Source organism: Gadus morhua, chromosome 5 (genome assembly GCF_902167405.1).
Source record: "Gadus morhua chromosome 5, gadMor3.0, whole genome shotgun sequence".
Taxonomy (NCBI): domain Eukaryota; kingdom Metazoa; phylum Chordata; class Actinopteri; order Gadiformes; family Gadidae; genus Gadus; species Gadus morhua.
Window position 1 is genome coordinate 18,164,048 of NC_044052.1, and position 26,083 is coordinate 18,190,130.

The window sequence follows — 26,083 nt, forward strand, 5'->3', positions numbered from 1 at the left end:
CACAGGTGCATGGAACACCACCATCCCCATTCCTCTGACCAGCACAAAGTCTCCTGTGTCAGTCTTCGACGAGAAGGGTACAACAGACTTGCACACAAATGAGTCCAATGAGCCGGTATCCCGCAGTATCTTTACTGGCACCTGTTCAACACTACCCGGCAAAGAGACCAAACCCTCAGAAATGAATAGTCCAAAACCCTCCATGCTCTTCTGCCGCCTGGCTTCAACCTGCTCCTCAACCACTACCGCTGGGCTGAGTGAACTGGCCAAAGCCGCTGGTCTTACTTGCGTACCGGAGAATTTATTTTTTGATTTGAGGACTGGACACTAGGGATGGGCAAAATGATTCTTTTCCGGGAACTAGTTCTTTCAGTTCAGTTCACTATAACGATTCGTTTATTTGATTCGTTCGTTTTGATTCGTTCGTTACGTCAGATTACATCTTAAAAAAAATAAAAAACTTTTTTTTATAATTTTTTTTTTTTTAATTTGTCATGGGTCCGAATAGGACCGTCAAGACCGCAGTCCGCCGTTTGGAGATGCCTGCTATTTAGTATGTCAAACGTCCCACCAATATTTATACCAGTTGCTTACTCTCTATATTTCATTCATGGTTTTACATTTATAATTTTATTTTACTTTACATTTAATTCTTCATTGTTCAGGCATCACAGAACTTGCATGGTCATAAATAAAAAATACGAACTGCAGTTTAATTTCTTTGTTTGTTCTTAAATTGACGTAGAATGGAGCAAAGACTCCTGGGATTGGGAAATGCGTTTATCCAATAAACAGATGGAGGTCAAGTCTATTTTCGAAAAAATGTAGGGGGATATATGGGTCGAATGGTATGACCCAAGATACGTCAGACAGAGAAAGCGCGCATAATCGACGGTACCGCCTTGTCATTGGTTTACCCAGGTGCCATTCCAACACCATTGCTACCTCTCATTGGCTGAATCTTTGAGAAAGTTGTAGACTCAATCAATGGAAGTCGCGGGGAGACGGAGCTCTGTTCGTTTGTATATTTTATTTACGTGACCATATGTTTGGTTTATGTTAAAAAAAAAGAATCAAAGAACCAGTTCTTCTTGTTTTGAGGAACCAGTTCTTGTCGTTCACGTTCGGGATTCGTTCGTTGTAACGAATCAGTCGCGACCGACACATCCCTACTGGACACTCACTCTTCCAATGCCCAACGCCTTTGCAGTAATTACACGTTCTACCTTCTGCCTGCCTTTCTCGCATGCCATGCTCACTCTTAGCATAAGAGCCTGATACACCTTTTTGATGACCATAACTCTCCCTGCGCACATTATCTGAACTTAACGCATTGAAATTGCTTTTATGAATCAACACGTACTCATCGGCCAACACAGCCGCCTGACCAGGAATACTTACTTTATTCTCTGTGATGTAAGTAGCCACATTTTTAGGTACCACGTTTTTAAACTGTTCTAATATTACCAAGTCGCACAGTTTCTCAAACGTGTCCACCTCAGACGCTGCACACCAATGACAAAAATGGGCAGTCAGACCTCGCACAAACTCCACATGAGACTGTTTATCTCCTCTTTTCCAACCACGGAACCGCTGCCGGTACGCCTCAGGCACCAACTCATATGCTTTAAGCACCGCAGACTTAACTCACTTGTACACCTTACAATCAGCAGCACTCAAAGTTGAGTACGCCTCCTGGGCTCTACCGGTCAGGACGCATTGTAACATTAACGCCTGATCACCCTCCGGCCATTTCCTAGACTCCGCTATTCGCTCAAATAATGAAAAGAATGAATCAGGGTCTTTTTCATTGAATTTCGGAAGCAAGCACAAGTTATTGAATATATCAAAAGATGCCACTGGTGCACCAGACTGAAACACAGGGTTGTCACTATCCGCTGAACCTGGCAATATACCCTGTTGAATTAAGTTCAGCTTTTTATTCTGTAGCTCTAACCTAACCAACTCAGTTTTTTGCTTCACCTCTTCCAAAGCTAAGTCATTTTGCTGTTTTATATTCTGAAGTTGTACTTGTAGCTGTAATTCATGAGTTTGCTTTAACAACAAAAGTTCCTTTTGCTGTTCAAAACTCAAAACAGTACCTGGAGACACCGAAAACGGAGTCCCCCCACCGGGTTGAATCATTCTCTGTTCCAGCAACCCTGAAATCAAACTTCCCTTAACAGACTCCTTTAACTTTTTATCCAATATCTCAATCTCATATTTCTCAGCAATTAGCAATAACTGGTCTTTAGTACACTGATCCAGTAGTGCTACTGACGGTGAGTCAACAAATTTATCCACTGTAGATGCCATACCTGGACTACCTACACTCACAAAATAGGAGAAAGAAAAGAAAAGAAAAACAATATCAGCTGGAACCACTAACAAAGTCTGGGACAGCCAAACCAAAATGGAACCTCCCCAGCCCTGACTAACTAAGACATTAGCGACCCCATAACTACCTTAACTCCATCCCTAGTCTTCGTGCCGCTACTGATGGGGGGGTATTTATGCACTTTAGCCCACCGGGAAGAAAAAGGCAACTGGCAATCAGCGACCGTCTCTTACACCGGGGATGTGCTCCCGAGACAACCGCTCTACCCACTTTTGCAGCCACACTAAAATTCCCCAAGACCAGTCCCCCTATTGGAAACCAGTCTTCTTAGCCTCACAGGGGATTCATGGTTCCATAACACATTACAAGACCGTCCCCAATAACCAAACTCAAAGTTCCGACCTTGATTTTATTGACTACAACCAAAACACTAACCTTTAAGCAAAAAAACAAAACATAGGACACAATGCTCTACTACTTCCAAACTCCACCGACCAAATCCCTCCTAAAACTGAAATCCAAAAGACAAAAGTCACATGTGGAACTCCCAACACTGGCAGCTACTGACTTGGCTTCAACAGGTGCTACCAATAAGCCAATCAATCCTTTGAAACCAAACAACTTTACTAATGCAAAACCACAATTCCTAACAGGAACACAAAGCAAATGCCAGCACACAAACCATATTCAGACCATCCAGGCTGAATTTGACCAAATCACCCTTAACAAACTAACCAATTGGACGAGCCCCCATTTTGTCACACACCGGGTCAGGTAGTGGCAAAACAAAGGGAGTCCACACATGACATAAAGAGAAACTAGTTTATTAGTAACCCGTTTTTACTCGTTAAAGTAAACATAAGCAATTATATTTAAACAAAAGGGATGATACTTAAAACCACATGGCGGGTGGAAGACGGAGCCCAGCGCCCAGCCTAGAAGCAGCAAAAGAGAGACTCAACACATGGCTACCCAGCCCTTAAATCTCTGGATCCCTAGGATCCACAGGTGTGGCCAATTGGCCTGACGCCCTTTCCCAATCTCCACCCACAACCAATAGGCAGAGAGAGGGGCAGGGCGTCACACTATGCTATGCTATGCTATGCTATGCTATGCTATGCTATGCTATGCTGCTGAGCTCCCCGGGACCAGGTGTTCCTAACGTGGCTCTGTGTCCCCCAGGCACATGAGCACCGTGGAGCTGCAGCTGGAGGTGACCCGCTTCCTCCACCGCTGCGAGGCCGCCGCCTCCAAGGCCGCCGCCCACTCCCCCGTCCCCAAGGCGAAGGGCTCCCCCAGCACCCCCCCCACCCTGTTCGGGGGCACCCAGATGAAGGCGGAGGTGGCCTGCAGGGTGAGCCCCTCACCATGACGACTGACCGGGGGCTTCTGAGCGCCATCTCAGTGACGGTTCAGTGTTACCGTTAACATTTCACATCTGGTTACTGAGTGGGTGCTTTAATCCAGAGGGACCTAAGTGGGGTTTATTTATGTATTTCTAATGAAAGTGAATATATTTCTTAAATGAGTACTTCTACACCAAGTACTGCGACTTAGTTTCAGACAGGTCCGTGTGTGTGTGTGTGTGTGTGTGTGTGTGTGTGTGTGTGTGTGTGTGTGTGTTTCATCACTGTGGGCCGTGACTCACCTGCTGAGTGTTTCCAGGTGATGCTGGGCGGTAAGAACATTGAGGAAGGCTTTGGCATCGTCTACAGAATCATCCAGGTACCAATTAAACATCAATGGATCAATGAAACAGCCAATAAAACATCAATCAAACCATCAATGAAAAAAACAATTAACCGTCAAGGAATCCAACTTTCCCCCTTCCTACCTCCTTCCTTCCTCCCTTCCTCCCTCCTTTCACCCCTTCCTGCCTCCCTCCCTCTCTCCCTCCCCGTCCCTCCAGGACTTCCAGCTGGACGCCCAGGCGGTGTACGTGCGTGCGGGCCAGCGGCTGGCGCGGCAGCGGCAGTACGCGGCCATCCGACAGCTGCTGAAGTGCGTGGGCGAGTCGGGGACGGCCACCAAGAACGACGGCGACGCCATCGTCCTCAGCTGCCTGTCGGTGGCCGAGAAGCCCCCCGCCGACGTGAGTGGCCCGGTCTTTACCAGGGGACACGTGAATAGGGAGACGCACCCCCCCCCCCCCATCACGGCCCCATTACAGCCCCCCATCATGTGTTCACTGCCCCATTATGGCCCCCCATCACGTGATCACAGCCCGGATCACAGCCCGGATCACAGCCCGGATCAGAGCCCGGATCAGAGCCCGGATCAGAGCCCAGATCACCACAGATATCCAGAGCAGGAAACGGGCATGGTGTTTTGTTTTGTTTTTGAGAACCGAGGCTAGTAGTCTTGCTTGCCTCCGGTTCTCAAAATCAAAGCAAAACCCCTCCCATTTCCTGCTCGACCCGTCAGCAGGAAACGGGCGTGGTGTTTTGTTTTTCAGAACCGGAGGCGAGACCAATGAGCAAACGCTGTGTTGTCAGTTGCTCGCGATTTCCCAATCGCGATTTGGAAACTTCTGTTTGACATGGATGGAATAGCCGACTCTGTCATCGCTATTCCGGGTTCAGAAACTCGTTATTGCCCCGTTGTCGTAAACGGAAAATACGGGAAATTACGCTTCCAGTTCCCCGACCCGGTTTGCGATGGCCGCTTGGTGAAGAAGGCCGATCAAACAGACCTTAGACATAAGTGACCTGTAACCTTTTAACTTCTGGTCTGACAATAAACTGGTCTTTTTCTATTTCCAGGCCAAGGAGTTGGAAGTTCTCATCTCTGAAATCAAGAGCCCGGAGAACAAGGTAAGACTTTATTCAGATCACGTCAGGGATGAAAACTGAGACCTTGTGACATAATTAGATTGAAACCGTTTCAGTCATAGTCCGATTCCGAGTAATTCTCATTCCCTTCATTTTCTACGGCTTCTAACATTATGCAGTCAGTCACAGATAACTCGGTTTGATGTAGCCAGAAGGCCCATATTCTATCCGTTTTATCGAAAAAGAACAAAGAAAAGCCTGGTTTGTTTCAACTATGGCTGGTCCCAAATGTTCCTGAAAAACCTCAGAATCAACATTATGTAGCACGGACGTACCGCGAAGAAACAGCAGCACAGTGCGGCTAAGTTTTTCACTTCCTGTCCTCCTGGAGGGGAGCCTTGGTCAGACTGTCCTCATCATGCAGGGAAACACAGCTCGGTCCCCGGACGCCCCCTCACCCCCTACAAAGGACCCGGTGGGTCTCTGGGACGAGGTTTGGCCCCCTCAACCTCTACAGAGGCCCCGGTGGGTCTCTGGGACCAGGTCTGGCTCCGGTCAGACTGTGAAGATTGGATCTGCGTTGTAGTCTCTGCTGAGTCATGCAGCAGACGGCGCGTTCCTCCAGAGACAGACGCGTGACGGTTTAGACAAACGGCCCCAGCACGATCCACAGAAGCTCTGTGAAACTTCCAAGAGCTTCACGACCTCGTTTCTGGAGACACAACTGAACAGAGGGCAGAGTAGCTGTAGGAATCTGTTGCACCAGAATAGCAAGGTTATTAATAACACAAAAAACATTCAAAGGAGTACGGTAGACACATCGAGGACAGTGGTATTCATCTCCCATCCGATTGATCGTTTTATCCGGGTTTGATTGCTGATGTCGTGGTCGTCTTGCTCAAGGATGCCTACTGTTAGGCTTCAGACATTAGCAATCAAACTGGGCTACAGCCCCCTGCTGCAGGGGGCTGTAGCCCAGTTTGATTGCTAATGTCTGAAGCCTAACAGTATCACAGAGTGTCTCTGAGCGCTGGGCCTCGTGTCTCTCCAGGTCAAGGCCCACCTGCTGTGCGGGCGGCTGCGGCAGGCCTACCTGCAGGCGGTGAAGCTGGACCCGGGACAGGCCCGCCCCCGGGTGCAGGAGGTGATGCAGGCCGCCGAGGGCGCCTCGGACTCGGTCATGCGGAACATCTGCGACCGCTGGCTCTCGGAGCACCAAAACAAAAGCCCCCAGCAACGGCAGAACCGACCCAACGCCAGATAAGTGCGCTTTTAAAGTGGGAACTCTTAATGTGTAGTAGAGTGTAGGGGAGATACACAAGCACACATGGCGGGGTGAGTTTTGAAGATGTTTAGGATATTTATGGAGAGCGTAGATTTCACAACGCGACGCGGCCAGCGAGCGTCCGCAGCCCACGCCGCGCCGACCTCTCACTGCGGGGCGGCAGGAACCCCGCTGGGTCCCGCCAGCGGGTCTCGGTGGTTCTACACCCAGACCCCATGGGCGTTCTGCAGGGTGCCTTCAAGCTGAAGGTTCCCTCGGAGCCTTCACCACTGTGCTTTAGTTTCTTCCGGATCCCGTTCCAACCCTATATTCTGCTGGTTCCTTCTCGTCAGCTGGTACCGTTTTTTTTTTCTTTCCACAACCACTCGACGACAAGAGCCGCTAAGTGGGAGAGCGGCTGTATCCACAGGTGTCGCTTCGACCCACAACAAGTATTTCCCCGCCTACCTCAGCCAAAAAGGGAAGATATAATTATTGCCTTGAGGAGAGTAAAGAACGCTGCTGAGGTCCTTGTTGTAAAGGGCTGCAGCTCGTCCTCCATTTTGTGTTCTGTTATTCTGGGCCTTCTTGGCGATGGTGTTTTTTAATTTGAGTGGAGTTTGGAACCGGCTGTGAAGCGCGCGCACACACACACACACACACACACACACACACACACACACACACACACACACACACACACACACACACACACCCCTTAGGTAGCAAAATTGGTTGCGTGTTGCTAAACGTTTCTTATTTCCATGGCTTCTCTTATGAAGAGTGAATCATGACTTCAGTATTTGGGGAACTGTCAGAATGCAGAGGATGATCAACGTGAATGTGTGTTTTTTTCAACTGTAGGATACTTAAAGGGAACCTTTAGAGAAATTTCCTGAGATTCAATCTAGCTCAATTAAGCTAGCTAAATTGTGCCAGCTGTCAAACAACGATCGCCGTCGTAGTTTTGTGTATATACATATTTTAGTAATCAGTTTAATGTACGTCAGCAGATTAATCAGCACATTAGGGAATAAATAAGGTCAGTATAAAACTAAATCCATGTGCGAGTCGGTCAACTGCTAAACACATGAAATGTGACAAGCCTTTTCTCTAAAAAGGGATTCATGTTGTGTGCGATAAATGATAAAATGTAAACTTTCATGTTTACCTGTTTAAGTACCCGTCACTGTGCCGATTTGCTCCCCAAAACCTCTTTTCCAACTGCTTTGTACCTACAATATTCACATTTTTTTTATCAGGACAATCTATAAAGTTACTGCTACAACTGCCGTTAGCTTTGTTATCTCGAGAGCTATTGAGCGGGAGAAGAGACGGATGCCTTTCGTTCTCTTTTTGTCATGTGAGGTGAAGTTCAGACATTTGTTAGAAGTTTTAAACAGTTGCCTCTTTGTGAATCTCGGCTTACCAAATTAAATCTCTCGTTGCTGTGATTAAGTGCTAAAGGGTCCGAAATTTGAGAAAAGGGCGGCCCACTTGCTTATTATGGACCGTTTGCTCACCACTGCCGCACTTTAATAGTTGCTTGGACGCAAATAATAAGTAGGTTGATTTGTTTTGATTTTCATCACTGCGTGGATGACACTTCTGATGATATGAATACTGACTGTTTTCCCAACAATTGTAAATATATATCATTAAATAAACTGTAATAAATATTTTTATTTTTGGCCTCCTGTCAGCCATTTGAAAATGTTAACAATAATTGTAATGTTTACAATGTCCTATGGAATAAAATCGGTCTTGTAGAAACCACGACAGTTGTGCTATTTGTCGGTCCACTATTACATTATTTAACCAGTTCTTGTTTCCAGAATACATATACATTAGTCATGTACCATTCATTTCACATTGTTGAAACCACAGCTTTAAAACAACCTCACAATTTTCCATTTGCTCCTTCTCTAAAAATTTACATTTTGTGTCCAAGTGGGCGGGGCATAACATTCAAACCAATAGTAACACATCTACTTTTGAAAGCAAGAGGTTGGTTTTTTTATAACAGCCAAGAAAATCGTAAATTGTCCGATTTCTGTCCTGCTCCCGTTATCCTGATTTGCATCAAATCAAAACTGTAATTCGTCTCAAGTTCAAGAAATAAAGATACACTTTAAGCAACAGATCTGTTTATTTACATCAAATGTAAACATTCAACTCTGAACATGAATGTTGGTCTAGTAAAAGGCATGTACATCTAGTATATAAAACACCAGCGTCTGTAAAAAGTTTGGCAGCTGTGCTTGTGGTGAATGCTGAAAAGTCCAACATAAGTCTGTATAGAAAACAAAAACTGTAAATATTAAAACCTTGGAATGAAGATTTCCTCCAGTAACCTGAAAACTCAAAATGGTCCTGTTTTGGATTTTTTGCAAGGGCCTGCTTCTTATTTTCGTTTTAAACTATGGGAACTCTCCCTGTCTATATAATCCATCAACATTGTCAATGATCTACATTGACAATGATGTTTTATATTTCTTGGTTAAGGAAACCATAAGAATGTCTCTTGTATTTCCTTTTTCTAAAAAGCCGGTACTAAACGGTGTGCTGTGGCTACCGAGTCTGGAGGAACTTTAAGAAACAAATAAAGTTTTAAAAAGGAAATGTAATGAATAGGCTTGGTGTTAACCCTGGTTTGACCACCACACAGTATCCTACACCAACTCCACCATATCGGATTCACATCGTCACAAAAGATATACATCTGAAGTTGCACTTAACTTCATAACTTTGCACACCGCAAGTCATGGCATCTCCCCCACAAAAATACATTGTTATGTTATTATAACTTCATTATTACAAAAATCTTCACATTATGGGCATGGTACTCCTGTCGCCATAGTACCCAGCGGCTGAACTCTCATAAGCACGAAACTAACGACGTGGGCCTTATTCGACCCGATGACATTTTGGAACTCTGCATTCCGCAACCAGCTTAGTAAGGCTTAGTTATGGTTCCATGGTGACGCAATGCCAGTGGGTTTGCGGACCCTCCTTGCGTCCACCGCAAGGGCCTGACGTGCGCATCCCAAAAAGTGTAACCTTGTGTCGAGGAGAAGCAGCTGTGATTGTTCCGCTAACGTACACCTCAAAGTAAACCGAAAGCGGAACCAAAAACAGGTTCACGGCTGCGTGGTCATTGCGTTGCGTCCACTTGGAGCCATAACGAAGCCTTAACCTTTAGAACCAAGATGGCCGATGAAGGGTGAAGGAGGGGGCTAAGGAGGAGGGTGATGGCGGTTTCAACAGATATCCATCATCAATCCCACTCAATGCCCAGGTTCTCACAGCTGGCGTCCCACAGCCTCCTGGCCGTCTCCTCGCTCCGGCCCTGGGGAGCCACGAAGGCAGGGGAGCAGTCACTGAAACCCACGAGGAGGAGGAGTTAGTCATCAACGCTGCCCTCCTTCTCAAGGTTCCTTCCTTGATCGTTAAGGGAGATCTTCCTTGCTCTTTTGGGGGGCTAGGGTTAGGGATTGTTTGACCCTTTGACACTGTAACGGATTGAGGGCAATGATAAAGCTAATGCTAACTGCTAATGATGCCTTATCGAGCTGTAGGCTAATAAACCGATTTAGTTTTTTTATTGATGTTTTTAAATAATAATATAACGGCTAACCATTAGCCTAGCACGCAAGCTTTAGCCATCCATAACAGTTAGCCATTGGCCTAAAAGCTTGAGTCATCCGTAACAGTTAGCCATTAGCCTAAAAGCTTGAGTCATCCGTAACAGTTAGCCATTAGCCTAGGCCACAAGCTTGAGTCATCCTTAACAGTTAGCCTTAAAGCTTGAGTAATCCGTAACAGTTAGCCTAGGCCACAAGCTAGAGTCGTCCGTAACAGTTAGCATTAGCATAGCCCTAAAGCTTGAGTCATCCATAACAGTTAGCCATTAGCCTAGCCCACAAGTCAAGACATCCATGAAGGTTGGCCCATTGCCCCCGGTCGGCGGCTGACCTGAAGTGCTTGCCCGAGATGGCGTGGAGCTCCTCCGCCACGGCGCAGTAGACGGAGGTCTGCGCGCCCTCCTGGGGGGTCTTGAGGAAGATGGAGCTGACCGTGAAGAGGATGGTCATCAGGGTCGAGTGTCTGGTCAGCTCAGAGTTGACCGTGCCCGGGTGCAGCGAGTTCACCGTCACGTTCGTACCTGTGGAGGAAAACACAACGGTTGTTGGCCAGAGAGTCCGGTCCGCGCCAAAAGAGTGTGCTCTACTGGGTGTGCCCCCGGGGCTACCCATTTCCGAGATATATATATTATCATTGTTCAATGTTTGTGTGCGTGAGGCAGTTGACGGGTGTGGTAGGCGAGAAGCTTGTTTAAAGGTGCCATGTCTAGGTGTGCTATGGGAGTACCTTTAAGTCTGCGCGCTAGCTCGCGGGTGAACAGCACGTTGGCTAGCTTGCTCTGGCAGTAAGCCAGGCCGCTGTTGTAGCTGCCCTGGCTGTGGAGGTCGTGGAAACGGATCCAGCCGAAGTTGTGGGCCATCGACGAGACCACCACCACGCGCGCCGGCCCACTGCGCTTCAGCAGGCCGATCAGCAGAGAGGTCAACAGGAAGTGACCTGTCACATGGGGGTCACAACACGGTGAGTTGTTAGGAGTCACCTTCATCCAACAGGGGGTTTTCTGTTCAGGTAAGGGGGGGCCTCTTGCTTCAGGATGCCTACAGATTATGCTGCGGGGTTTGCGAATCGAACCAACAACCTTTTGGCTGGGAGTTGAACCCCTAACCGCTACTACTACTAGCCTTGTACTAAGTCGCGTGTAAATTGGCCTTTTGGTAGTCTGTTTCAACTCGGCTAAGTCTGTGTTTGTTTCCCCTGTGGTTTCCCTGGTAACGGCACTATCATAATGCATATGATTTAATTATGGTAAACTTGGGGAGACGGAGGGTTCCTTCTGGATTTACAACAAGCCGACCGAGAGAAACACCGGCGTGGTGCGTCCGAGATGTACATCGATGACTCACCCTATCTGGATTATAACTTGCCATATGTTTGATTCCAATCCTGTCCCACCCCAATGAATCAAACCTTTGTGTCCCTACCTCGGAGCAGGCTCACTTCAAACCGGATCCAGTAAACATCACAGACCCTTCCTAAAGGTTTGTGTACTAAGCTAACTACATCTACTACCGTCTACCTAGCCCCGTCGTAACTCATATTCTCCATCCATCTATTTATACATCCATCCCCTGCATCCGTCTTTTAATGCATGCATGACTGCATCTCTCAGCTCCTCCATGCATCGCTATAGAGACCTAGCTCGCTCACGCGCTCTCTCGCTCTGCTCACTCTTCTGGCTCTTATCTTTGCATTCTCTCTTTCTCTGTCTCCTGGGTCTCCGTCAGCCTCTCGGTCTCGCTATCTCTCGCTCTTCTGGCTGTGTCTTTGCATTCTCTCTCTCTCTCACTCTCTCACCGAGGTGGTTGACACCGATCTGCATCTCGAACCCGTCGATGGTCTTCATGTAGGGACACATCATCACCCCAGCGTTGTTGATCAGGATGTGCAGCTGGCTCACCTCTGGAACAGAAAACTATTTAACAGAATTGCTGGGACCCTCACCAACACTGGACGGTTGGTCTGACCCGTCCGTACGTTCAGGACTTTAGTTTGGTTACTGAGCTCGTCCCAGTACTCTAACGTAACACTCAATACTCATGGAATTACACTCAATATACTGTATAATGTAATAAGCATTGTGTAGCATCTTATCCTAGCTATCTTTGCTGTATACGGAGAATGGGTTAACCTAACAAATGTTAGTGCCTGACACTTGGTTCTATGAACATCCTTAGTATTATCAAATGTGCGCTGACTCTGTATGGATAACATTAAAGATTTACTTCAAATATTATCAGATGAAACCTTTGTAATATAGTTCTAAATGGTCTATTCTCCAATTTTATTTTTACTTTTACTGCAGAATTTTGAAGTAATATATATATATTATATTTATATTGTTTTTGCATGATCTTTTTTTCCAGATTTACGTAAAACATGAAAACCGAATCCTGAAATGGTGTTATTGGGCCGGCCCCAAGAGCCAACCCATCAAGAGCCAACCAATCAAGAGCCAACCAATCAAAAGCCAAACCTTGGAGGAACTTTTGAGCGAAGGCCCGTATGGAGGAGGTGTCAGCCAGGTCCAGCTCGCGAACCTCGACCTGGGCACCGGGGCACGCGGCCTGTATGCTGGCCAGCGCCTTGGCACCCTTCGTCATGTTCCGACAAGCGATGATCACCCGCGCACCTGGACAGAGGGACCGCGTTACCGTAGTAACGTCTTTGGTTTCCATGGAGAACTACAGGGGATTTCCTGACCGCAGGTATAGCTTACGTTGGTGGTCAATTAAAAAGTCAATCAGTTTAATTGTTTTGATTAAACGAGGGGCTGGATGAAAAATAAGGGACCGGTTACCCGTTTTACTTATGAAACCGATCAGTTTGAGAGGACATTTGAAGGTAATTAGAAATACTCTGGGGGATTATTTTTCAACAGTTGGCAGAAGCCAGAAAACCCCGGGAGAATGTAAAGGCCATCACCTCTTCCCGCCAGGTCGAGAGCGGTCTCCTTGCCGATCCCGGTGTTGGCGCCGGTGATCAGCACGGTTTTCCCGTCCAACCGGGCTTCAGACCTACACACCCCACCGGCCGCATAGCTCCTGGCCCAAAGTTAGGGAGTATTATGATTAGAAAGATCATTGAAGAAGCACATCTTCCTATTATGCAAACCTACTGCTTGAGTAGTATTCCTGCAAATGAGTTGGCAGGAATATAATGGGGCATGCAGGCCTACGTCATGCACACGTCAACGCGTGGATACAGTATGTGGCCTATTCCTCACACATCCCATGGATCTGGTTAATGATTATGCTAGAACGTCGAGTCGTACGACCCACGCCACTACACACACAGCCGAGCGATACCCAATCACCTGGCGTAATGTCTGCTACATAACCGGTCCAACTCCGCCCACGACCGAGCTGCTGCTGGAGAAAAATACCCAAACTTTCTCGCCGATTCGGGTCAGGTTAAATGACCGATCAACATTTTAACAGCAATAAAAAAAGTGGACACAATAAAAGCTGCGCTGAGTTTCCCAGAGAGACATAGATTTAGGACACCGCTCCCCCGCATTCATATTGAAACATGAACACATTGTGGTGCCGCTGGCCAAGTCCGTAACGCTACCGTCCGTGCATCCATGCAAATACGCTATTGACCCTGTATTAAAGAAAATATACATATCATTTGCACATATATATATAATATAAGACGATGACAGCAGCGTGTGTAACGGCGCGCTTTACCTGATGAAGGGTGCAAATAGAAATGTCAATAGCGTCGTTATTCCAAGGCAGGCGACGATTAATAAGAGGATCATTTTCCTGGTTGGCTGTCACGGAGCTGCGGGTCGCAGAGCAGCTGAAGCTGGGGCATGAAGCTGGTCTCGGTGGCTCGGAGGAGTCGGGCAGTGTTGTCAGCCCCCTGAGACCATCCTCATTTTAAGGTTTAGTAATGTAACAGGACGTGAACACGCGAGATGGTGGAGTCTCGCGAGACCAGGTCAGTGTTGACCCTTTGACGATACCGCCGGATTGTGGTCCGTTCAACTTTGTTTAATTCGTTTTCTGATTTAACCCGTTTGTGTTCATCCACGTTATGTCATTGTAACGTATTTCACGCAATCTCAGAGATGTTACGTAAATAAAACATTTAATTTGGTTGTAACCTACATCTACCACAAAGCACCGAGACAAGCTGTCTGTTAAATGCTGTTTTTAAATATATATATTTATATTATGTTTTTCATTTAAAAAACGTGAGTGAGGTCATTAAAATGTATAAAAAAAATTAGCCGTCATATTATTTTTACCCATACGCAAAAAAACATTTTTAACGTAAGTTCAACGCTTAACAACAACGTGTCACGTGACTCGATCACGAGGACCCGATATGCGGAAAAGACTCGGGTGCTCAGGATCTGTCAACAAACCCCGAACCTAAAGGGGATTTAGAAGATAATTATCCGCTTACCGTCGCTATAACACGGTTTTATTCTCAGATAAACAGCTGCTTAAGGGAAGACAAAATGTCATCGGAAGAGTTTGAAAAGTTGCACGAGATCTACAACTCGCTGTACGAGGAGCTCCGGCTCCTGCCGGATAAAGCACAGCGATGCCAGGGAGGTAAACGACCATTGGCCTTCTTCTTCTCATGTCACTCCGTGTTAACCGGGAGCCAGGGATTACTGTTTTAATGTATAACTTTGCACGATTTCTCCCATATTCACAGAAGAGAGAAAGAGGTTGCAGAGATCATTCGATGAAAGGCACGGAGAGGCCGAAGAAGTGGTAGGGTGCTACTCCCCTTCTAAATGTGTATTCTCCAAACCGAATAAATCTTTGGTGTTTCAAATGGTTACGCTTACGAAAGCCTTTTTGTTGACTTGTAAATACTGGGTTGTGGTCGACGATCTCCCATCTTAAGTGGTCGGCGCATAATGATGAAATCAACGGGAGTCTTTGCTCTCGTCCTCCTGCAGTTGCAAGGCATGGACGCGGAGCTGCGGACAGCCCCGGCCGCCTACAGGAGCGCCATGTCCACCAAGCTGCGGCTCCACCGCCGAGACCTTGGCAAGCTGCAGAGAGAGATGGCCAGCTCGGAACTAGGCATCGGCTCTTCCGCTCGACCAACGGAAGGCGGTCACCAGGGCATCTATTCGTCGCAGAATCAGCAAAGCGTGAGTGACCCAGGACTATGTTGGTGGCTTTAGGCTGAGATCAGGAGTTGTATTGCCTGGCTGGCAGGGTCTGGGTCTGTCTCATTCCTTCCTCATGTTTTCAGTTAGTTTCAGAGTATGGTAAATGTAAGTTCTTCTAAAGATTTCCAACTGACAGACTTTTTACAAAATATCTAGTTCCGAGATCGGGTTATATCACAGAACTACAGAACTGATGGCCAACCACCGAATAATTTTTGATGACTGGAAGATCAAGGTGTTGCATGTAACCAACTGATGGGAAACAAAAAAACAACGGACCTTAATCTAGGTCGTCATTCACGATTCAGACACTGTTATCCAATCAGCCTACCTAAATTATGTTTAGAACAATCCAAGCAAACATCAAAAAAAATATTTGTGTTTTCTAAATGCACACCAGAGCAATATGTCCACATAGCTCGTCCCTTTCTGCCTGCTTTCATATGTATAACATACTGTATATATCAGTATACTGGCAGCTCCTCATCGGGCCTGCAGTAGCTCGGGAGGTAGAGCGGGTTGGCTGGTAACCGCATGTTTGCTAGTTCGATCCCTGTCTCCTCCTCCCTAGCCGAGTGTCGAGGTGTCCTTGAGCAAGGCACCGTACCCTGACTTCTCTCGACAAGCTGGCTGTCGCCTTGCATGGCTGACACCGCCATCGATGTGTGTATGAATGGGTGAATGTTAGGCAATGTGGTAAAGCGCTTTGGGTGGCCTCTGGTCCCATGAAGCGCTTTATAAATGCAGTCCATTTAGCATTGACCACACTGTATATACTGTATAAGTATAGTGCGTTAATGAGAGCTCCTCACCTCCACCTGTGTGGTCCGGGGGTCTCCCCTCTCCTCTGGTTCCAGACCTATCTCCAGGCCCAGCGCTCTCTGCTCCTCCAGGGCCAAGAGTCTCTGAGCAGCGCCACCCAGAGCATCGAGCGCAGCCAGCGCATCGCCACGGAGACGGACCACATCGGCACGGAGATCATCGAGGAGCTGGGGGGGCAGCGGGAGCAGCTGGAGCGCAGCCGGAACCGGGTGAGTCTCCCCCTGTGGGGTAGACGCTTCTCCAAAGCGTGGGATTGCGCCTTCTCCCTGTGATAGAGGGCTAATCGATTATGGAAAAAAAAAAAATCATAATCACGATTATTTGGGTCAATATTTAAATCACGATTATTCTGACGATTATTTTTGAGTTTGAAAACATGATGCATTTATTCAGCATTTCTCTCCAAAAAAACACTTTGTTACTGAGAATTTTCTATAAAACATTTAATGAATAAAATAAATATGCCTTTAAGATAAATGCAAATGATAAAAAAAATATATATATTTTCAACTCGATAATTTTGGCCAAAAAAAAAAATTGAAATCGTAATTTAAATTTGATTAAATGCACAGCCCTACTGTGACTGAGGAGCAGGAGTCGGGGAGCATCATGCTCTAGGCCAACAGGTGGAGGCTGAAGGTATTTGGTATCAAACTCAACACTTTGATTGTGTAGGTCTGATGTTTCTTTGCCTCTGTCTTCCACCTTGTAGTTGGTCAACACCGGTGAACATCTCAGTAAAAGCCGGAAGATTCTCCGCGCCATGTCCCGGAGGTACGTCTTGGGTCCTCAGTTCCATCCTCATCTCCATGAACATCTTTTATTACTCTCTGCCATCCTGTGGTCTCATGTGTTTGTCGCTCGGTGGTCAAATGACCATTACGGCAAAGTTACAGAAACTCACTTTACGTTGACCCATGCTACAATTATAATTTAGTGGTTTTATCTATTGCATTTCTAAATTGTATTTGAATTAAATGGTGAATTGGAATTTCCCTGACCCTAACATCAGCGTGAAGTCACCACGTCACTCAGTTCCTCACCTCCCTAGTGACTAACTGATTTTAACATAGACTTGAACTGTCTTCTCCGATTGGCTCGTGTCCTCAGGCTGATGACCAATAAGCTGCTGCTAGCCGTCATCATCCTGATGGAGTTGGGAGTCCTTGGAGCTGTGGTCTATTTTAAGTTCTTCAGGTAAGAGGAGGAGCAGGAGGAGGAGGAGCAGCAGGTGGAGGAAGAGCAGATGGATGAGGAAGCAGCTCCAGGGGACCCCAGCCTGTCTTTCCTCCTCCCTGTCCTGACTCCTCGCCGCTGACCTCTCCTCCACCTCAGTTGAACGTAGAGACTGATGGACGAGGTTGGAGGTGGACTCTGGCCGAACGGGACTGTCCTCTAGAAGGAGGTTCTCTATTCCTTCCTCTGCTCCTTGTGGACCACTTGTTTTAGAATTATTGTTACGGACACTGTTGTTGAAACTGGACCAAACCAAAAGCACACTTGGGGACACTAAAGGAAACCGGATGAGATGACCTGTTTCATCTGGACTTGGCGGTTCTGTGCCTCTTAAGCTGAAATGTGTTTGGGCTCACACATCCAGAGCAAACACCAGCCCCACGGTTTCACTTTCAGCCGTTTTTGGCGCAGAGGTTTATGATGCGTCTGGATGCTGTCTGTCGGCTCGTTGCTGCTGGACTGACTCCATGGGAGTCGGCAGGAGGACTCCATTAGTCCTGGGTAATGTGATCCGGAGATCCAGGTGAAAATAACATTTTAATGTGAACAAATACTAATAATAATATTCTTGTAAAAATGACAAAACACATTGCGTTTCTATGGTTGCTGTTACTGCCATAACGGCTGTGTCGCATGAAAGTGTAAAAAGAAAAAAAACAGTTTGGTTTTCTTTCTGTTGTCTTCCCAAACGGTGTAGTATTAAAGCTAAAGGTCACCACTATCAGAGCTAACTATAAACGGTTGTTTTTCTTCATTTACATCAGTGCCATAAAAATAAACTCTTATCAGCTCGGGTCAGCGGAAGTTTTTCAAGCCAAGGCCGTAAAAACACTTGAGTACCGCGTCTGGCACAAGCGACTGGAATTCACAGGAAGTAGGCGTGGTCACAGGCCTCATGGTCCTGAGAGGTTCTGCCTCTTCATCTGGTGAATCACGTCACGCCGGTGTGGAGCCCAGGAAAAAAACATGTTTTGCTGGTCACCGTTGCCAGGTGGAAAACTATGATCGGTATGCAGTGATTCATGACTATCCGGGTTAATGGCTAACTACTTACAATCACCTAGTGAATGTACCTTGAGTGTTTAGATAAATTGTGCTATATATTTAATGGTATTAAGTTATGTCTGAAGTATAGATTGTCTGTTGTTTATTTACTATGTACAGTATAAACAAGTGTATACATATATTTATATTTACTTTAATACATACTACATGCATAAAGGCAAATTGTCCATGTCAATTGTGATACAAGGCATGGAGAAAGAATTGGAGAAGGAATTACATTAGTGTCTTTATTTTCCATTCAATGGTCATATCCATAAGCTACTCCATTAGTTTAACCAATCATCCTTAATTAAACAAGAGAAATAATAGATTTTAGTGGTCAAACCATTTGTTGTTAATACTACCAGAAAACACTCCCTACGAACATCGTATACGAACACTCAGGTTCATTCTCAAAATACAAAAGTAGTTTGTAAATAGTACATCAGTAGAAACTAAAGTAAATACGGTCGCCACAGGGTGTCCAGCTGTGCACTTTATTAAAGTCAAACTGGCACAGCCAAAAAGTACACGTTCATTGTCCCTTTCCCTTCCAGAAATACAGTTGGAGAAGTTAATTCACCATCTGAGCCTTCTTGAAAGGGGTACTACTTTCCTTTAAATCCAACACAGGAACACACACCTAAATAACTTAAGTACGGATGTGAGGGTGGGAACCAAGTCCGGTACCACGTCTCTCCGCGTTTCTACGTGAGAAACGGGGCACGATTCAGCCTTCGCTGCCGAGTTCCAACAAGCAGACGCAAAAACACTTAAAGAGGAGAAATGTAACAAAAATCAAAAACGCAAAGTGAGAACCCGACAAAAACGTCCAACCCTAAGTCGGCGCCAATCTTATTCGGGAAAAAAATAATTCAGGAATGCTCGGCAACGATAGCGTCCACAACGCTCCTCCTCCTCCTCCCCCCGGCGGCCACTCAGAGCCGGAGCTGCTCTGTGTCCTCCTTCGATGACGGGATCTCGTCCACGCGCACGTGGGAGCCCACCCGGGACTGGCCCAGCGAGGAGGCGATGACATCCACCGCCAGCGCGGCGGTCGCCTCCATGGCGGCGCGGCTTGCTCCCTGCAGGGGGTTGACCTCCACCAGGTCCATGGCCGACAGCAGGCCTGCACGGGGACACCAGGGCTGGGGTTAGAGGCAGTGAGCTCACTGGGGATCGCTTCAGTTGCTGGGGGTTCAGTGGTGCTGAACGCCCAGCAGTAATGAGCCAATCAGCAGTAATGAGCCAATCAGCAGTAATGAGCCGAGAGTTCAAGTCTATGTTCGAATCCGTTTGTGAGGGACTGAGTGTGTCTGGGTCAGTGACGTTCCACTGACTACATAATTTAATAAATACAGTTTAGAAAGGTATTGGACCTAACATCGTCATTGTAAAAGTAGCATGGGTCCACATAAAGTTAGTTTCGGTCACTTTGGTGTAATGGTCAGTGGATGAGGCATTCAGAAGCGGATTTTAATGTGTAGGCTGCAAGACGTTGATTTAAAACCTTACAGTTACTGGTTGCATTTGACGACTGCGGGCCAAGTTTGTCTTCGCAACTAAACTGCTAAAGATTCCTGCCTCCAGCGACATGATTGGTCGAAACACGAAGGGAAACCGTGCACCCAGATTTCAGCTCCCCTGGCCTCAGAGCAACTAGGCATTATGGAAACAAAGTGTTCCCTTCACCAGGTATGTAAATCCGCTGCCCTGAGAGAGCATTCATTATCTACACCTAACCTATAATCGGCGCCGGGAGGACAATTACACAGTTCCCAGAGTGCAAAGTCTACTTCAACGATTAGAACAGGGGAAGACTCAAGAGCCATCCTCTGTTCTAAACACGTTCAGATAAATCTGACTAGGTGTGTGTGTGTGTGTGTGTGTGTGTGTGTGTGTTCACCTGTGTTGTGGATCTCCTCTGTGATATAGATGCCCTCTCTGTAGGTCAGACCGCCGTTGACAGGCGTGCCCGTGGCCGGTGCCAGGGACGGGTCGAAGGCGTCGATGTCGAAGCTCAGGTGGAGGGGTCGCTGACTCCTGCACCACACAACAAAATGGAGGTTCAACCACAGACGTAAAGTTGTTGGATTCACCAAGGTGGCCGCAGAGAGCTTTCTGACGCTGGTGGAGCGAGGACTGCTCTGCCCTGATCTACTTGAATTCACTGACTACTGAGAGCAGAGCTCGGAATAGATTACCTAGTAGAATAGAGATGGAAATAGATGGTATAATAGTGACTAGAATAGATATAGCTCGTAATAGAGTACAATATACAGGGAAATAGAGTAGAGAAAATTGTAGAGAAAATGGTAGAATGGAGTAGGATGAAGGATTAAATATAGTAGAACTGAGGGGATAAAATGTACAATAGAGAGGATAGGATGAATAGTCTTCCACCTTGTAATAATAGAGAGGATAGGCCTTTTAGAGGGACTAGAATAGTGATTCCTCATGGGGTCGGAGTGTACCTCGCCAGGAGATGGTCCAGGGTCTCCTCCATGACCCTCTGGATGCCCAGCCGGTCGATGTCCCGCATGGAGAAGTACTGGATCCCCAGGGTCTTCAGGATGTAGCTAAACGGGGAGAACACAACAGCTCAACATGGAGGCCAGCGGCGCCAGGCAACACGGGGGTGTTACTGCACTGCACACTCGCATTAGATTGTGTGTTGCCGTGTTCAGGGGAAACTTTCGGTATGGGGCCTTTGTTTGTGACTTCCCTGTGTGGTATATATAAATATGAGAGAGAGAGACAGAGAGAGAGAGACTTTGGTTTTAAGAGCCTCCAGTCATCGTCGCTGTCGTATCAAAGAGGACAAGTGGGAAATATCCACACAGCTTTCTAAAGAGGCCATTTGTGCAAGTGACCATGCAGGTCTTTTGTTGCGTGTCCTTGGTTTGTGATCTGTATCTGTACGTGTTCCCCTGAGTAGTGTGTGCACCAGCTGGTCCCCCCACTGTGACGTACTATTCTCCGGGGTCCACGTCCCTCAGGCCGATGTAGACCAGGTCCCTGGAGGAGAGGAACGGCTTCATCCACGAGAAGCCTGGCAGGTCGGGCATCTGGGACGAGAGAGAGAACATATGACGTTAGATACAGGCCATGTAGGAAGGTGTGCTGGGGGGGTCCAATGGGCGGGTAATGTTAGTGTAGAACTGCTATCCGCTGGTTCTGGGGTCACTAGGCTCGGTAAGAGTCAGCTCGTTATGAGTCAGCTCGTTAAACGGTCACTAGGGTCGTTAGGAGTCAGCTCGTTATGAGTCAGCTTGTTAAAGGGTCACTAGGCTTGTTAGGAGTCAACTCGTTATGAGTCAGCTCGTTAAAGGGTCACTAGGCTCGTTTTCAGTCAGCTCGTTAAAGGGTCACTAGGGTCGTTAGGAGTCAGCTCGTTATGAGTCAGCTTGTTAAAGGGTGACTAGGCTCGTTATCAGTCAGTAAGCTTGTTAAGATGTCACTAGGCTGTTTAAGTGGTCCCTAGGCTCATTATGAGTAAGCTCGCTGAAGGGTCTCCAGGTTCGTGATTGAAAACGTATTTAGTTATCATTAATACTTTCAATATCTTATAATTTCACTTATTTTTATTTGTCGTTAGCAGCAAGAGTAACCACATTGCGTACCAATTTTTTTATAGAATACAGCTTATTTAAATATTTTATTAATGATTACTTAGTATGAAGGTCTTTAGCCCGCCTACAATATCACTTGCACGCTGATGTCTCAACATTAATTCACACAGTCTATGGGGTTCATATACATTTAGCTCAAGGTGTTAAGGCCCTCAATACCTTGTCCTGCAGCTCTTTGAGCATGAAGGCCACAGACTGTCCGTGGAGGTTCCCTGACGGAGAGGTCGCCGGCGTGTTGACGTCGGTGTGCGCGTCGACCCAGATGAGGCCCAGGTCTGGGCACTGGCGCGAGTGGCCCTCGACCGAGCCGATAGCCAGGCTGAGAGAGAGAGAGAGAGAGACGAGGGTTAGGGTCAGGCATGAGCATGTAGGTCTATCCTAGCAGTGGGGGTTTCAACGCTAGACATTACTAATCAATTAAGAACATTGTCGTTTTTTTTACCTACAATAAGTACATTTGTTAGAAGGAAGATGCAACAATATGTCGCCGTCGGTGCAGTATGGATGTTAATAGAACCAAGTGCCAAGCACTAACAATGGTTAGGTTAACCCATTCCCTGTATGCAACAAAGATAGCTAGGATAAGATGCCTCACAATGCTAATTTTGCAGAGACGTACAACATACAATAAGAGGGTTAGACAAACGCAGGAGTGAAATACCTGTGATCACCGCCCAGCATCACGCAGGTGTGCCCCGCCCCCACCGCACTGCTGACAGCGCCCGCCAGGAGCTTATTGGCTCTCCCTACGGTGCGCGGGAAGTGCACCTGCATGCAGGTGTCGTCCTTCTCCGGGTGGTGGAACGTCAGGTCCCCGAGGTCGTGCACCGGGCAGTCTGACGGAGAACCACCACGTTAGGACCCGTCAACACATCTGCGCACCTAGCATCCCACCGCAGCTTTTTATTGACTGAATAATGTATTGCATCTTAATGTTAGATGTGTAATATAGTCCTGACTATAGATGCCGTTTAGACAGTAGATGGTGCGTCAAGCTGGCTGACACGGGGCTAATGAGTTCACCAGGTCGGTGCGTAACGGTACCTCGGTGTTGTTTTACTGCGGGGACACGTACTAGCACCTCTCCCGGCTACGGAAATAACTGATAGGGTATACGTACTAGCCTGTTGAGTAATATCGCCGTTTTAGGACGCTAGCTAGCTTAGCTGTGGCCGTATTAGTGTCAGCCCAGTGCTTTGGTTCCGTTGACTTGTGAACCCTCCGTGCTCCTGAGTCACCGGGGAGACGGTACGGGAATCGGTCAACTAATCTCCCGCAGACCTGCGTTCTCCATCCCCTCTCTTAAAAGCAGGGCTTTCAGGGTAATAATTGATGACATTTTTCAAAATAACTCGGCCCGGAACACTAAAATGAACCAAAAAACAACAACTTGTAAGTTTACCCACCAAAAGCAGGGCTTTGGTGGATTTGAGCGACCATCGCCATAGCGCCACTCTACCCATGCGTGACACCCGACCTGCGCCACTCCAAGCTCCCACTAACGGCCCTTAGCCAGAATGTATGATGTCAAATGCCAAGAAAGCTCCATCTTTCAAAGAGTGAACCCTTGAGGACACAGTTACAATCGGACGGGGGGGGGGTAAATGGGCAATGCGCAGGGTTGGTATGACAGTTTTGAGGGGGCTCGTCTCGTATTATGTTGCCCCGCTGGTGTCGGATGGCCCGGGAGGGGGGCCAGGAATAGCCCCCGGTCCCGGTGAGATGATAAACACATCGCGGTTCATAGAGAGAGGGCACTTGTGGAAAAACACTGGGGGGGCGGGGCCATCATTAGCATATATGCAAAATAAGACCGTATTCTATATTTAGAACACGAAACAACATTTATATATTAACCTCAAACATGATATCCTCAAAAAGAGATTTGAAAAGGACTGATTCGCAGGGGCCGTTCATCATATTACTTGTTTGTTTGTGGAGATATTAATACTGATGATAATATCAAATGATTGTACCTGGTACCTATATCAAAACAGCTTCGTTCCTCTCTATATTGAAAGTTGTTGCATGTTGTGAAGTTAGCTCAGTATCGATTCGTGCAGCCAGGAGTCGATCCTCGGCTCTGACAGAATATGAATAGGCCTACTAATTCCACAAATTATTCAGATTAAACCAAGTCCTATGAAAATCGAGGACGTCCTTTGGTGAATTGTGGGATCATTCAAGGTTGCCCTAGCCTGGGCTCAAAGAGCCAACTGGCCTGACATGAAAGTGATGGACCTTAAGCTGTCTCCCACTCGTTCGTCCAAGTCCAAACAAGTTTCTTAGGTTGGGGGGGGGGGGGGGGGGGGGGGGTAGGGTTGTAGCGTAACCCGGACGCTGTAACCCATTTCCAGAAAATGACTTGCACAAATTGCATAAACATCGACTCGATTTGTTCCGTTTTTTTTTTTCTGCTACAGAAAACTATTTGTCTGTGTGATTGAACGTCATCAGCAACATTTGTTGACTCATAATGTTTATTAGAAACGCGGGATAGGATACCTAGTGTTAGGCGGTGTCGTGGAAATATCAATCATAACTATAAATATACATCACATACAAATTATATTAACCTTGTTGATATAATTATTACATTAGAAAGAACTGCATTCATTCTCCCTGTATCTTAAATCACATCCCTTCCTCCACTGGAGCCAGCCAGTCTGGTATTGAAATCGGGCCAATCTACTGACTTCGTTGTTGTGTAAACTGCTTACAGCCATGTTTTACAGACCTGCAGACATGTCCAATATCCACCCATTGTATTACAAATTTACTTGGCCTGTCACTCCCACTCCCTTCCCACAATGAAAACGTTCCCTATAAGAATCTTGTGAATCTATTGTCTCGTCGAATGTGTTCTTGGTAACCTTTGGAGCCAGGACTTTTCCCATGATCATGCCTTAAGATTAAATCAAATATTTCGCTGTCCGACGTGTCCGTGATAGAACTTTCTCTTCATCAGGCGGGTTTCACATTCCGTCGCATCCTCCATGGGTCGTGTGGAATTTTCCATTACCATTTGGTTCTCTTTCCACAGAACCCTTTCAAATGCATTCGAGCTCGGTCCGGTTTAATGACCGTCTGTGCTCAAAAGTGTCGGCTGAAACCGAAGATGAAACGCAGTGACGCCAGTGCGGACGGAAAGAATGAGACCGCGTCGTTCCGCATTCTTTCTGGGCAGCGGACACGTCACGAAGGAGACACCGTACCCGGCACATGGGGTCCTCAACCCCGCTCCTTCTGAGACCCAACGGACGACACACGCAACGAGACGGTACACGATTACGATACGGAGCAGTAAAAGCAGATCTATATCTCCACCAAGTGTACCGCGAGAGAGGAAAGGGAGCCCCCATCGCTCCGGCGCACGCTACCCCTGGACACAGAACTCTTTCATCCGGCTTGGCTCCGGTCTGTTTCCAACTCACTCACCTAAATTTGAGAGCCTCTCCAGAAGTCCCGCATCTCTGATGAATTTGGGTCCGTGTTCCACTCCTCTCCGTTTCTGTTAAGGAGGAGACATGAAACAGAGATGTTAGCCAACCGCGTGTGTAGTCTAGTCATCCATGTGTGATGAATCAGGGGACGCTAGTTAAGTCAGCAGTATGAGCTCACAACGCGGTGTTCCTTAAACGAGAACCAAAGTATAACTACCTGTCCTTTGGAGAACGGGGCGCCGATGACCGCCACGGACTGAGCTCTGCTCTGCTGGCAATTGTGCTTCAGTTGAGTTTTCAAAAGACAAAATAAAGATCTTCTCAACGCCATTTTTCTATACTTTTAAATCAGCTCAGTGTCACTTCTGTTAAATAAAAAGTCAAAGTAAGATCCGGTAAGCGAGAGGATGATGTAAGAAGGGTTTGAGCTTGCAGCGGCAGGATGCTGTGTCTGGCGGGGTATGACTGTCTGGTGTCTCGGCACTGCCTCTTATTGTGCTGCATTGCCGAGCCTAATTAATATTCAGGAGCTGATGAAACAACCCGAGATCATCACTTCAACGTCCATATCCACGGGACACGCGAGGAATGAGAAAAAAAATCAAGATTAAACAATATGTTAACACAATCCTATTCGTAATGGACACTATTGACAACTACAAAAAAATACGTTGATTTAAATGCCTTATTTTCAGTTTCACGAGTCGCATTATCTGAGAAGGCCTACGTCGAGTCACACCCATTC

The 26,083-nt window shown here is 46.9% G+C and overlaps 4 protein-coding genes across 9 annotated transcripts in view; 2 read left to right on the forward strand and 2 right to left on the reverse strand.

The window, feature by feature from the left end:
- Positions 1 to 8,152, forward strand: part of zfyve26 (zinc finger, FYVE domain containing 26) — a 49,945-nt gene extending 41,793 nt beyond the window's left edge. For all 4 annotated transcript variants that reach the window (XM_030356814.1, XM_030356815.1, XM_030356816.1 and 1 more), the window contains exons 39-43: positions 3,521 to 3,692; positions 4,004 to 4,063; positions 4,248 to 4,430; positions 5,101 to 5,151; positions 6,161 to 8,152. In XM_030356814.1, coding sequence (XP_030212674.1) covers positions 3,521 to 3,692; positions 4,004 to 4,063; positions 4,248 to 4,430; positions 5,101 to 5,151; positions 6,161 to 6,373 — 679 coding nt within the window. In that variant the 3' untranslated portion in view covers positions 6,374 to 8,152. The remainder of the gene's footprint in view (positions 1 to 3,520; positions 3,693 to 4,003; positions 4,064 to 4,247; positions 4,431 to 5,100; positions 5,152 to 6,160) is intronic.
- A 351-nt stretch (positions 8,153 to 8,503) lies between these two features.
- On the reverse strand, positions 8,504 to 13,943 carry rdh12 (retinol dehydrogenase 12). 2 transcript variants are annotated; one of them, XM_030356893.1, is made up of 7 exons: positions 13,708 to 13,943; positions 12,941 to 13,056; positions 12,492 to 12,647; positions 11,813 to 11,917; positions 10,745 to 10,954; positions 10,349 to 10,538; positions 8,504 to 9,753 (listed from the first exon to the last, which is right to left on the reverse strand). In XM_030356893.1, the coding sequence occupies exons 1-7, from the start codon at positions 13,779 to 13,781 to the stop codon at positions 9,651 to 9,653; spliced, it is 954 nt and encodes a 317-aa protein (XP_030212753.1). In that variant the 5' UTR covers positions 13,782 to 13,943; the 3' UTR covers positions 8,504 to 9,650. The 2 variants fall into 2 exon arrangements, with proteins under 2 accessions (XP_030212753.1, XP_030212752.1); XM_030356892.1 differs by having other exon boundaries at positions 12,941 to 13,059; positions 13,708 to 13,942.
- Positions 13,944 to 14,317: 374 nt separating this feature from the next.
- On the forward strand, positions 14,318 to 18,013 carry vti1b (vesicle transport through interaction with t-SNAREs 1B). Its single transcript, XM_030356898.1, has 6 exons — positions 14,318 to 14,586; positions 14,693 to 14,751; positions 14,943 to 15,140; positions 16,019 to 16,192; positions 16,696 to 16,757; positions 17,094 to 18,013. Exons 1-6 carry the CDS (start codon positions 14,490 to 14,492, stop codon positions 17,182 to 17,184), a joined length of 681 nt encoding a protein of 226 aa, XP_030212758.1. The 5' UTR covers positions 14,318 to 14,489; the 3' UTR covers positions 17,185 to 18,013.
- Positions 18,014 to 18,497: 484 nt separating this feature from the next.
- arg2 (arginase 2) lies at positions 18,498 to 26,021 on the reverse strand. 2 transcript variants are annotated; one of them, XM_030356888.1, is made up of 8 exons: positions 25,556 to 26,021; positions 25,334 to 25,406; positions 22,557 to 22,731; positions 22,055 to 22,214; positions 21,237 to 21,331; positions 20,738 to 20,842; positions 20,170 to 20,306; positions 18,498 to 19,392 (listed from the first exon to the last, which is right to left on the reverse strand). In XM_030356888.1, the coding sequence occupies exons 1-8, from the start codon at positions 25,667 to 25,669 to the stop codon at positions 19,202 to 19,204; spliced, it is 1,050 nt and encodes a 349-aa protein (XP_030212748.1). In that variant the 5' UTR covers positions 25,670 to 26,021; the 3' UTR covers positions 18,498 to 19,201. The 2 variants fall into 2 exon arrangements, with proteins under 2 accessions (XP_030212748.1, XP_030212749.1); XM_030356889.1 differs by lacking the exons at positions 25,334 to 25,406; positions 25,556 to 26,021 and adding an exon at positions 23,302 to 23,458.
- Between the last annotated feature and the right edge of the window lie 62 nt (positions 26,022 to 26,083).